The sequence below is a fragment of the Homarus americanus genome, unplaced genomic scaffold (assembly GCF_018991925.1).
Source record: "Homarus americanus isolate GMGI-L3 unplaced genomic scaffold, GMGI_Hamer_2.0 scaffold16430, whole genome shotgun sequence".
In the NCBI taxonomy this organism is placed as follows: Eukaryota; Metazoa; Arthropoda; class Malacostraca; order Decapoda; family Nephropidae; genus Homarus; species Homarus americanus.
The window spans coordinates 1,295,037-1,308,857 of record NW_024729259.1 but is presented as its reverse complement, the minus strand read 5'-3'; the positions used below and the strand labels follow the sequence as shown (position 1 = coordinate 1,308,857).

The following is a 13,821-nucleotide window of genomic DNA, read 5'->3' as shown; positions in this document are numbered from 1 at the left end:
TATACATTACATGCTAAGAAATGGGCGATAAATCTGAATTATTTTCAATTACCAGAACTTGTGTATACCTGACTCCGTGATGAACAGTCGCGACACATGCGCTGAACAACACCAATACCACCTGATGAGCACTGAACAATGGTGAACAGTATATTATTGAAATATTGGACCAATTGTGAACACTGGGACAATTCATAATTATGATCAAGGAATAATAATTATGTATAAATATCCTAAACGAGAGAATATAACTGAAATTAACTATTTGAATGTTGAACAACACGAGGGAATCATGAATATTAAGGTGAGATGAACAAAAAACAAAATACATTTAGATAAGTGTTGACAATGATAAAAAAATGGAACTGAACAAATATTGAACAAAGTGAATCTTGAAAAATGTTGATTGGAATGAGCAACACTGAACAAAAAGTGAACATTATGAAAGTGAACATGACGGGATGAACACCGAACTTAGTTACTAAAGAGGCATGAACATCAGAATAAAATGTGAACAAAATAGACAATAGCTTCAATGAACGTAATGAACAGGATAATGAACAAAACTAAGTGAACATATTAAGCATGCAAAAACACCCATCATAATGAATCCGAATGAACAGTGAAGATGGTAAAAAAAATAACACAGTGAACAAGGTTGAACATGGTAAAAGATAATGAACACAGAGAAGACGTTTAAAAACTTACCTCGCGCCATGAGATTCAGTGACGTTGAAGACTGGGATTTAATCTACGGCTGAATAAATCCGCTTATCCTTCTGGACAGATTCCAGATAGTCATAATCATGTGTTCCTTAACTATGATGTTTTCGTTAATCCTCTTGTAATCCTACTTAATCCCCTTTAATCTCTAGACTGTAATCCCATGTAATCCCATATAAATCCCCTGACTGCAATACTATTTAATCCCGTTCTATAATCCCTCGGCTGAAATGCCAGTTAATCCCCTGATTATAATCTTCTTTAATCCCTCTGTTGTTAATCCCAGGTTGGTAATCCCTGTTTTAATCCCACTTGCAAACTGATTGATTAAATATCGTATTTCGTGTCTTAATATCGTGTGAAATGGGATTTTTTCTCAGGATTAATTGGATTAATTATCCTGATGACTCTTCATATATTGTAGACAAAGTTCTTCTTAAAGTCATTGTAAGTTTGTTTACGTCTGTTCTTCAAATGTTCACAGCTGTTATTAAGTTCTTCTATCTTGATAAACTCGCTGTCAGGATAATGTTGTTTTAATTTATTCTACAAGTTCATTGTTCAAAAATATTGTTCTTCAAAATCACTATTAGAACGTTCTTCGGGTTTACTGTTCATAAATATTGTTCTTCCATCCATAGTTCACTGTTGTAATATAATGTTCATTTTCTTCATGCTGAGTGTTCGATGCTAATGTTGTTTTCTTCAAGTTCACCTTTGCAGAAGTTCAGGAGCTGAACTTGAACAATAAGTCTGAGGCAGGATGATGTAGTCTCGTTCACTGTAAAAATTCTTCAAGAAACAGCTGTTCAGAAGAGGAAAAACGGAATAAATTATCAGTGTTTCTCTCTTATCAGTTCACAGTAAAAACACAAACGTCTTTTTTATTCTGGTTTGATAAATAAAGTTTGTTTTGGTGTTTATGCAGGTCTGGCATCAAGCCTATTTTAACGCTAGTGCGACTCTCCATGCGGGGAGGTCAGAGTTCACGTGGAAATTTTTGTTGTAAGTTCACACACACACATATGGACCGAACACACCATGGAGGTGAACCAAGACTCATGTACATACAGACACGTAGTATATGTCACCTCCACTGTCTTATCTCCCGCGGTGCCGGGGTGACACTGATTGTTACTCTGACGGCACGGGAACTTTACCCGCGCGCTTCTGCCTAAGTTCTCGTACGGAGAGCCACTGTTCAATCCCTTTCACGATGAGGCTTTTTAGTTAATGCCCTTCAGGATGGAGGTAGTACTCTTGGTAGTGTGTAATTTACAGATAACACTGCAATGACTAGCGATGAGTTGCAGCGTGCGGCGTCGTTTAACCCGTGCGTCTGGCAGCGAGGTGGTGGCACCGGCACCACTCAGGTGTTTTCGGGCACCTGTGGCGCCAGACGTGTTGCTTCTGTCATGGAGGTCGGTCGCCGCCTCTCCCGCATGCCTCACCTTACTTCCTCGCTGCGTCAGACAAACACCAGTTCCTTAACGCCACTAAGTTAACCAGAGCAGCAACTTTCCTCGCCTGACGCACAAGTTTCACCACCATAACTCTGAGCGTCATCTTATCTACATCTTATCTCTGAGTCGAGGAATCAATATACTCGTGAAATCTGAAGGAGGGTTTAAAGGGTCACTCAACTGCCCTAGAGACAGTCTGGCTGGGGCCTGCCTCTCATGCCCGTGACGTCCTAATGGTCTCCACATCGATGATGACATGAATGACGTCACTTTAATGGTTCACAATGATAACGTCATATTGGAGACCCATGTCATGGTTATCTGACCCACCCTAAGAGCAGATCCTTGATGGTGAAAAGCTATGAGTGCTCTCTCTGTCTGTCTGTTTATGCCTGCCGTCTGTCTATGTCAATATATGCAGGTACCGCAGCTTCCTCTATATATTCCTTCACTTTATTAACCACACTCCCGCCACCTCCATCATACAGCGTGTTGTTGATCCCTCTCGGTGACCCAGGTAATGTACCATCCAGGTGCCAGCCCGAGACACTGTTGGGGTGAGCTGTTAACTGACGGCCTGTGCTTTGTTTTTTTTTTAAGACAGACCTTGACCACTCGGGCTAGTTTAGATAGCGAATTGATAAGGGGCGCTGTGAGTCAGTGTGTGTGTGTGTGTGTGTGTGTGTGTGTGTGTGTGTGTGTGTGTGTGTGTGTGTGTGTGTGTGTGTGTGTGTGTGTGTGTGTGTGTGTGTGTGTGCGTGTGTGTGTGCGTGTGTGTGTGTGTTAATATTATTGGTAGCAGTTACAGCAATCAAGTCAAAACATAAACAAGATAAACAAGAACAAAAACTACCTGTCTTAATTAATCTAAGTGACGAGACTGGCCCAGGTAGAGACATTGATGAAGGTAATCCAACGCATCTCTCCAGACGTGACGAATAACACTAATCAGAAGAGACAGTCAGAGAAAAACATCAAAGACATATCACCAACACCTCAACGCACTGATTCTCACTTGGTCATCATAGACAAAATACGTCGATAAACGAGGAATATCTCCCCCTACACACCACTTTCCTCCTTCCCTCCTCCCTCCTCCCTCCTCCTCCTCACCCCTCCCTTCTCCCTCCCCCAAACGACTACCTTGGTATCTTGAGCCAGTTTTAATTACTATCACACCTGCGTCACTTCAAAGGTTCTTGTGTATGTGTGTTCGCAAAAGAAGGATTTTGATGTGTGTGTTTGTGTGTGTGTTTGTGTGCCTCTCTCTTTGAAGAAATCGAAGATATTGAAGGGATTTTTTTCTTTTAGTTGTCAGGTGAGGTTTATATGTTCCATTGTGTAATATTTATGAAAGATATATTGAAAAAAAAATATTTTATTTATAATTATTTTCGCTTCTAATACATTTATTATTTTATTATGATTTTAATTTTTGAACATATTAAAAAAATTATCAAAACATTTTTTAATTTTTGCCCCCTGGATTTATTTGTTTTTATTTTTTTATTTTTTTATTTTTCATTTATTTTTGGGGGCCTCGTCTTAAATAGAACATCACTCAGTATTTTTTTCTTTTAAAGAGATGGAATCTTAAACATAAAGCTTAACTCAAAACACCTTCACAAGATCTGAACCATCTTATCCAATACAACTGTTCGAAACTTCGGATAAAGCCCTCGAGAAAATCCCCAGTCTCCAAGTTTCGTATAAGAGGTTCGAAACTCCATCACAGGGTTCAAAGTTTCATAATAATAATTCAGAGTTCATTACTGTCGGAAAGTGCTTGTACGTACGCCACGATGACACACACACACACACACACACACACACACACACACACACACACACACCAGGTAGTAAAGGTAATTAGGGCCAGTCAACCCTAAGGAGACTACACGTCGTGTTTCACTGTCACCAGCCAGCTGTACCTCCACCACCGCCTGCTGCTAGTGCCACCTTTGTACCTTAACACACACACACACACACGAACACACTGCACAATGCTAGATTAACAAGTCCATGTCCACCCTCCTCCCCTACACCCCCTCCCCTCTCCCCAACCTCCACACCCTCTCCCCAACACCCCACACCCACACCCCAACACCCCACACCCCACCTGTCATCTACCAAGACCCATATGATAATGAGGTTCAAGTCTCCTCTTTAAACACAACAGTACAGGTTCAGGTATTTCCATCATTTACCTGTGTGTTAATTAGTGGTTTAACCTGTGACTTGGCTGTGTGGTTTTGTTTATGTGTTAATTTATAGTTGACAGGTTTGATTTTTTTTAATTCGTAATTTCACTATTTGTGTGACTTTGTATGTGTGTGATGAGTCATTGTTTTTATTATTATTATTATCATTATTATTATTTCCTTGTTGCTAGTAGTAGTAGTAGTATTTCCAGTAGTAGTAGCAATTATAGTAGTAGTAATGGTAGTAGTAGCAGTAGTGTAATGAGTAATTAAGAACAGTCACGCCTCTGCTATCCCTCACACTGCAGCAGAGCATTAGCAGACCTACTTAGCAGAACGGGGGACAGAAAGTCATAAATCATCACATTGCAGAGGAGAAAAAAATAATGACCACATTAATTAGCAGAAAGCAGGAGAAAGGTATACGAAATATACCTGCTAGCATTGACACTTCATCCGGCAGCAGAAACAAGCAGAGAAGCATTAAGTAGGAAGAAGCAGTAAAATGTCTAGTAGAATTAAAAAAAAATTGCCAAAGTGGTGTAATGGGGCTGTTAGTTAGCAGAGCGGTGAATAAATACCACTAATGAGAACCGTATATTAGTGGTGTTGGCGTGGTGTTGGCGTGGGGGTGGCGTGGGGGTGGCGTGGGGGTGTTGGCGTAGGGGTGGCGTGGAGGGCAGTGACTAATTGTCCCTTAACCGGACCTTATACCGGATTCGTTTACAATGGGATTCACTCAGAACCGAATCCACCCATAACCAGAATCGCTAAGAAATGGACTTTCATACATTGGATTCACTTATAACATGACTCACCCACAACCGGACTCATGCCCAACCGGACAGGCAAGGCAAGGCAAGGCAAGGCAAGGCAAGGCAAGGCAAGGCAAGGCAAGGTTAGGTAAGGAAAGGCAAGGTTAGACAAGGTTAGGTTAGGTTTTAGGCCTGGATCTGGGGATTGATTGAGTTCCATGGCGTAGCAGTAATGTACAGCACCTGCCTCACTAACACACAGGTAGTCTAATTAATTAACCTGGACAAAAGACTGATGATGGCGATGGGTACTTCCCTTTACACGTCATTAAGTACACGGGGGGACTGTGAACACATGGCGGGGGTATTACTATTAGTATTGGTAGTAGTAGTAGTAGTAGGTTAGGTTAGGTTAGGTTAGGTTAGGTTTGGTTTGGTTCCTTAATCATCAGGTGAAGTAAGGTAAAGATATCATTCTTCATATAATTCAATGTACTGTTGTACTTGTGTGTCAGTTCCTAAGCATATCCTATCTTACTGTCTCTCTCAAGCTTATGAACAGACCGACAAACACACACACATACAAAACACAGTCGACCAGGCATTTGTCAACATGCTCGAGTGTACACAGTGAGGTCAGTGAACTTGCACAAAGCAAAACACGTCGGGACAAATCGATTCGGCAGGTGGGTCAATTATTATATGGGCAACCCCTCCTCCCTTCACTCCCTCCCTTCTTCTATGTCTCTTGATTGTGTATTCAGTGCGTCCAGTCATGTAGTTCGTGTATAGTGCCTGAGGAAGTGTACTAATGTCTTATTGACCCAGAGAGAGTAGGAGGGAAGGAAGGAAGGAAGGAAGGAAGGGGGGAAAGAGGGAGGGATGGAGGGAGGAAGAGGAAGGAAGGTGTTATGGATCTTTTCGTTATTACGGGAAACAATATATTTTCTTCTTGCGCCCCTGGTTAAGTTAGGTTAGGTTATGCTAGGGTTAGTCAGGACAAACTAAGTTAGGTTAGATGAAGATAGGTAAAGTTAGATTAGGTTAGGTTAAGATAGGTTAGATGAGGTTCAGATGAGTTAGGTTAGGTTAGATGGGGCTAGGTTGACTTAGATTGATTTAGGTAATGCTGCGGCACTATAATCATATTTTTCCACAACACAGTTTCTGGTTAAGGAAGAAATCTTGCCCGTGGGGGATAGCGGGGAGCGGCTTGTTGACATTGCCCGACCCTCCACTCAAGGAACACCTTCCCAAATATTACCTGTGTGTTGCTACCTGTCGAGTGCATATAGTTAACTTACGTGTATAGTAGTCAATGATGTATCCCTTTAAGGCATTAGTTAATTTTAGTTATTATCATTAGTATAAGCGACGATAATTATAGTACAAAGGATTTACTGTTTTTTTATCTGAATGAGAATCTGTACCAATATTTGATGTGTCTTATTAGTACTGGTTGTTGTTGATGTTTATGGAGGTAATTATGAAATAATAATAGTAACGATATTATTATTATTATTATTATTATTATTATTATTATTATTATTATTATTAATGATTTCCTGTTTTGACCCTCCAGCTCCCCTCCCGTATATCATTACCCCCCTCCCCCCTCCCCCCTCACTGCCCCCTACCTAAGGTGAGCATATCTGATGGCGGGAATGAGTGCCAGTGAGGCGTGTAGGCCTAGATTACCTGATTACTGTACACCTATACTTCACCTCACTTTCACTTCACTATCTTATTCCCTTCACTCTCACTTCACCTCACTTTCACTTCACTATCCTATTCCCTCAATTTCACTTCACCTTACTCTTGAGGGCAGTGAGGTGAAGTGAGATTAGTGATGAAGTTGAGGAAAGTAATGAGAAGTGAGGTGAAGGGGAAGGTGAGAGGTGAGGAGTGAGGCAAAGGTGTTATCAGATAGGCTACACCTACACGCCTCACTAACCAACACTCACGAGTCTGATGTACTCACCTGGGCAGACCTGACACGAGCATATACCAGGTAAGCACGTTCCTCCCTCACCCATACCTACCCCCTCCCTCCCTCCTAACCTCTATTAATCCATACCTACCACCCCTCCCCTCATCCACACCTACCTCCTCCCCCCATACCTACCCCCCTCTCCTCACTTTACCCTCCATACCTACCCCCCTCTCCTCACTGCACCCTCCATAATACATCCTCCCTCCCACCCCCTCTCTCTTCTCACTCCACCCTCCATCATACTTGGCCCCTAGAGCAACCGATAAAAACCTCGACCAAACACACCAGACTCCGGGCGGACATTTGATCCAATTAGCGAGCAGCCCGTGACCTCCCCCTGGGGCACGCCTGTGTACACACCACCGCCGCCTTTTTTAACCAAGGACGAACAAGATTCTTCTATACGGTACCCAGGAATTTAAACCGATTCGAATGGCCAGATGAAGTTCCTTATACCTTAATTAATTTCTAGTTTTACTTTTCGTAGTAGAGGAAGATTTATGTTATTTTTTTTTTACATAAATAGTAATTAATGATTTAAAAAAATGTTGTTTATGGTAATTTTTCTCTGTTCATCCAGGGAATAAAAACAAGGTTTGATCTACATGGTGTTTGGTTAACTTTGTTTTTTTTTTGACAGATGTTTCATTCATAATTTTTGTGTTTATTTCTATTACATTTGTTTTTTTTATGATTTATCTTTATTATTTCCATTTGGTTATAGAATTACTTGTGCTTTAACTATTATTTTGAGTACGATGACTTAACCCTTGAGTACGATGACTTAACCCTTGAGTACGATGACTTAACCCTTGAGTACGCTGACTTAGCCCTGACTGACATGCTGACTGATGGAGTGAATAACTGACTAACTGACTGACTTGCTAAATGACTGACTGACTGACTGACTGACTGAATGGCTGACTGACTTTCCTGGTTGACTGACTGACCTAAAATATATTTCTCCTTCATACATATTGCCTGACTCACTCACACACTGACGCACCTAATCTATATACGTGTATTCCTCTTCCTCTCTCTTCTTCCCCTTCCTAATCACTTCATTTATCGAAGCAAATAACCTTCTTCCTTCTCTCCTCTTCTCCTCCACTGTTATCATCGATTCTGACTGTCCTTCCCCCTTTCTTATCGGTCTATCGGATCTTCCTCACTGTTTATTGTGTCGTTCTCAGTGTTCTATGTTTCTCTTATCTCGCTATCTGTGTCTCTTTATCGTAGTTTGTGTCGAGGTGAGAAAGGGAGGGGGGGGGCGGGTTGATAGTAAGGGTTGTCTGGTGGGGAAGAGGGAGGACAGGAGGAGACAGAAGGAGAGGGGAGAGGTGTGGGGTAGACAAAGGGGAGGGAGGGTGGACTAAGGGGAAGGGAGGAAAAGGGTGGAGGAAAGGGGAAGGGAGGAAAAAAAAAGGATGGAAGAGAGGGGAAGGAAAAGGTATCAAGCTGTAGGGAAAGTGGAGGATGGGAGGGAGGGGGAAAAATAGCAGAATGGAAGGGCAACAGAGAGAGGGGTGACGGATAGATAGATAAATGATAGACAAACAGACCCTGAGATAAAGAGAGGAATAGACAGAGTTAGACATACAAAAACAGGAGGAGACACAGAGACAGAAAGAAAGAGGAGACAGAGGGAATATAAGGAGAGAGAGAGAGAGAGAGAGAGAGAGAGAGAATAACAGTAAAAAGAGACAAATGAAAAGAAAGTTAAAAAAGGGAAAATATAGAACAGATACAAAAGACAGACAGACAGACAGGCAGGCAGACAGACAGACAGGCAGACAGACAGACAGATAAAAACAACTCTAACAACCTCCATCCTTGCATCGGCTCGGGGTGCGTTCAGAGACACTACACCAACTCACACACACACATCGACGCACCAACAAAATCATTACGCACTTCAAAATGGCCAAATATTATCACTGCCTCTCGGGACTCCTGCCTCTACACCAACCTTAAGTGTATTATGTTAGCCAGAAGAACACAGTTTAAAGTGTACGTAGGTAAATGGTGTGTGCAAGTGCCTCCTGATAAAACGCATATATATTTACCATCTGCATATCTGGACTGGCTAAAAAGATTCCTATGTTGAAATTTTTACCTCGTTTTAAACTGTCAGATTAAGTGTGTGTTATGTGGTCGTGGTAGAGTCTTAGAGCAATTTTGCCTCCATTGTTTGAGAGTTTAGTAGTGTAGGTAATTGCATGATAAAATCTACGTGTATTTGCTTTTTTTGTTATCTCTTTTTCGAGAATTTTCATATATTTTTTGGGTTTTATTTTCGTCTGTATGTTTTTATGTGAGAATAAGAGAACATTTACAGGTAAGGTAGAGTCTCAGTGTAAGTTTGACGTCATGGTTAGCTGCTACATTTACAGTGTAACTTAGGCTCAGGAGTCTTATAGGTGCGTTGTGCTTCAGTAGATAATGTTCTCTTGTAACTTGAGGTGAAAAAAATTTATCTTACAAACCACTGAGAATTTCATACTAAGGGAGGGAGAGAGAGAGAGAGAGAGAGAGAGAGAGAGAGAGAGAGAGAGAGAGAGAGAGAGAGAGAGAGAGAGAGATTCTAGCAGCTATCTACCTGACGTAACTTAAGAAACTCACTTATACCAGTAATCATATCCTCAATTTAAAGGAGAAATTCACCCTACGTATTTTTGAGAATTTCGAACTCAAGATAAAAAAAAAAGCTAAAATATATAAAAAAAATTTTGTATATAATAGGAAGTAAGGAAGAGCATCTAAATCCAATAGAGTCATGGTGGAAAATAGCCGCCATATTTAGACATCGTATATAATAAGTTAGGGCTTAGGTGAACCGCGTGGATGGGCTCTCTGGCACTTTGGGTGAGAACATTTAACTTATATATTTGGGGAACTTTTTGATGCCAGAATTACTATAGGTGGCGTCAGGACCTAACCTAATCTAACCTAATCTAATCTAACCTAACCTAACATAACCTAACCATGTGAATCTATTTTCTTGTAGTTAGTTTTAGTTAGGATGTGTCTGTGTGAGGATCGTGTAGGAGTTGTAAGGATAACGGGAGAGAATACATCATTGAGGGAGGTTGGGTTGATCCTACACCACCCTCCCCCCCCCCTCTACTTTCCCCCTTGATCCTACCCACCCTTCCCCCCCTCTACTTTCCCCCTTAATCCTCCCTTCCCACAACCCTCCCACCCCACCCCATTTAAACCCCTCAAGGGTAAAGATGACCCTAATCAAAGAACAAATTGGTCTCCTCAGTGCACCCCCACCCTCCCCCATACCCCCACACACCTGCCCCCACACCTCCCCCTTCATCAGCCCATTATTCTCCTGCTTCATTATTTCCACTTAAATTGTCCTCCCTTTCCTTCAGGTAATTTCTCCTCTTCTTCCTCCTCCTCCTCCTCCTACTTGTCCTCCTCCTCCAAGTGGTTCCTCCTCCTTATCCTCCTCTTCTTCAAGCGTTTCCTCCTTATTTTCCTTCAGCCCTCCTTCAGGCAGTTCCTCCTCCTCTCTTCCTCTCCTTCAGATGGTTCCTCCCCCTCTGGCAGGATGATCACACAGGATGATGTATGTGTGTGTGTGTTAGTAGGGAGGGACACCAGGTAGGTTCTCAGAGCGGAGAGGAAAAGTAAATAATCGAAAAAATGGGGAGAAATTAATTATGTTAAGGGATCTCTCTCTCTCTCTCTCCTGGCATGTGGTCTCTCGTTCGAATGCATTTTGTCAGATTAGGTTAGGTTAGGTTAGGTTAATCCGTATGATCTAACTACCTGTCATAAATGATTTAACCTTGTAGCCTCTAGGTCACCATGTCAACACACACACACACACACACACACATAGATAACATACACTATTACCTTCATTCATTCATTAATGTTCAGTGACAGAAAAATTCCATCTTAACTTCACGAATAAATATTTTACAATGAATAAAATTACTCCTGTAGTGAATAATGACCAGGCTTTTTTGTTTCATTTTTCAACCAGGTGATGATGAATATAAAAACAAAATATGATGGAGATGAGAGGAGGAGGGGAAGAAGAGGGGAAGGAGAGAGAGGGGAAGAGGGGCAGAGGGGGAAGAGGAGCAGAGGGGAAGAGGAGCAGAGGAGGGAGGGAAGAGGATAGGAGGAAGTAAGAAGAAGAGGAGGGGGAAGGGATGGAGAGAGGAGGAGGGAGGGGAGGGGAGGGGAGGGGAGGGAGGGGTGGGTGGGGAGGGAGGGAAAGATGGGAGGGGAGGGGGAGGTGGAGAGAAGAGAGGAGATGGGAGGGGAGGGGAGGGGGTTAAGACGGGCTGAAAGACTATAGGTGACTAAACTTGGTGCAGGTATAGGATGGGAGGGAGAAGAGTGTATGGTATAGAGAAGAGGTGATAAAGAGAATTAAGAGGCTGAAAAAGGGCTGGTTTACGAGAGTTGGTTGCCCACTTTATGAGTCTACACAGGCTGCTGGCGTGAAGTCACTCTCTTTTTTACTTTCTAAAAAAAAATCTTTAACCGGAGATGAGAGGTGAAAGGCGGGAAGAGTTGAAGGGTTTTATGTAATATTGAAGAGATTCGACTAAACGTGCAGATACGCTGGTGATGTTTACGTCGATTGTGAACATTTGTACAGTTTTTTTTTTTGGGGAAGTCAGGTAAACGTGCAGGTATGAATGACTAAACACACAGGTAGGATCTTTAAATGCGTCTTTGGAGAATACTCAGGTGGAGACATTGTTTACGAGTAATAAGTAAACGTATAGAATATTAATAGTGTAAATATCACCCAAATTACTATATACGATACTACAATTGTCACGAAAATCGATGGCAGCAGCATTGCAATATCACCAACATCGATATAGTAGTATGGGAAATATAACCAAGATATAAGGTGATATTGCAAGTACGTATATCACCAAAGTGGAATATATCCCTGAAATATCACCAAACTACATTTCGACAGACATCACCAAAATAGAAAGCAATATTGCAAGCATCACCAAAACAAGACACAATCTGTTACAGGTATCATCAGTCTTGTTCAGGAGAGCAGTAGACGACCACCCACCCGCCTAGGCAGATTCTATTAAAGTTTCGGTGAGAGACAAATGCTGTACCCTGAACACCGCCGACACAACTTAAAATGGAAGGTAAGAGGTGCTTGGTGATTTATCTTGTGTGTATGTATGTGTGTGTGTGTGTGTGTGTGTGTGTGTGTGTGTGTGTGTGTGTGTGTGTGTGTGCAGCCACACACAGGGTGGTGAAATGCGTCTAGAGTTGCAGCATTATGTTAGTGTTAAGGTGCAAGCACTGCTTGCTCTCTCTCTCTCTCTCTCTCTCTCTCTCTCTCTCTCTCTCTCTCGCGCGCGCGCGCGCCGTACATAACACACGTACACCCATACATATCAAGAGAGCCTGAATAATTTTTAATTTCATTCCGGAAGCGGAGGATCACAGCTAATGCCTGTTCGCCCCACCTAAATCCCTCCACAGTCGTACGTATTTACATATAAATATACAGTACATACATAGGTAGATAAATGTATAAATAATCTCATCCAGCCACACACACACACACACACACACACACACACACACACACACACACACACACACACACACTCTTTGAGGATCGTATGTCATAAAACACTAATTTAATCGAGTGTCATTCGGATGTTGATTGAATTAAAATTAACACAAAAATTGGAATGTAAAGGGAATCTGGTTTAATTTTACCTCAAAAAGAAAAAAATGTAATGAATTCTATTGACTTTTATTAGAAACAACAAATAAAGTGGAATGTGATTGACTTTTTATTGTCAATATGAAATTATGTTGACTTACTGTACAATTAAAAAAACCTGATTTACTTTTATTAAATTATTCAAATCTGATTAACGAATATTGCCCCTAAAAGAATCTGATTAAGTTTTACGGAGGAAATTGAGTTAGAAATTTTTGGCTTTTATTGAAAAATTAAGTAAACGCGATGTGAATTTGTTGATGAAAAAAAAATAGGAGTATTGAAGCACATAATACAGCAGTTGCCACATATGATCTTCAGCTGTAATCTTGACCTACGACCCACCCATCCAGACGCAATTCCACACTTAATACTCACTATCCATTCTCTCTTCACTGCAGACTCATCTATCCTCCATTGGGTAGTCGAGGGATAGAGAGTTTAAAGGACCTTGTCTAATGGACCAGGGAGAGGTTGAATCCGTCACTCGAGTGGTGGTTGGTACGATACTGTCAGGGTGGTGGTGGTGGTGGTTGGTCGGTTGGCTTAGTCCTGTGTACCACTGACAAACTGGTCAACGCTGACAGAGGACGATCTCTCTCTCTCTCTCTCCAGTGTAGGTGGATAAAACCCCAAGTAGTGTGTGTGTGGATAGTAATCTTGGCTGTGTGGAGGTAGTGGATATACCCATATATAAAGCACGTGGAGGAGGAGAGTCTTTCTACAGTGAGTGACAAAGACAATATAGTGAGGGATACAAGAACTAGCAGAATGACCTAATGAAACAAACCAAAACGTAACATCATCCTACAATAAAGTAATTCCTCATTGTATAGTCGCTTATAAAGGCATCTCTCTAACCCGCTGTCCGTAGAGAAAGACACGTAAGGTAGCAGTCAGCCAGACAGTCTGCCTTGCGTGGTGTAGAGGGTCCGGAGCAGAG

The 13,821-nt window shown here is 41.7% G+C and overlaps 1 protein-coding gene across 2 annotated transcripts in view; it reads right to left on the bottom strand.

The window, feature by feature from the left end:
• The window catches only part of LOC121866377 (fibroblast growth factor receptor-like 1), a 114,555-nt gene extending 112,690 nt beyond the window's left edge, over positions 1-1,865 (bottom strand). Inside the window, exons 1-2 of one of the 2 annotated variants that reach the window (XM_042366007.1) lie at positions 1,795-1,822; positions 709-1,528 (exon numbers count right to left, since the gene is read on the bottom strand). In XM_042366007.1, the coding sequence (XP_042221941.1) occupies positions 709-718 (10 nt within the window). In that variant the 5' untranslated portion in view covers positions 719-1,528; positions 1,795-1,822. Of the gene's footprint in view, positions 1-708 lie in introns of both variants that reach the window. The other variant, XM_042366006.1, reaches the window with a different exon arrangement.
• Positions 1,866-13,821: the final 11,956 nt, after the last annotated feature.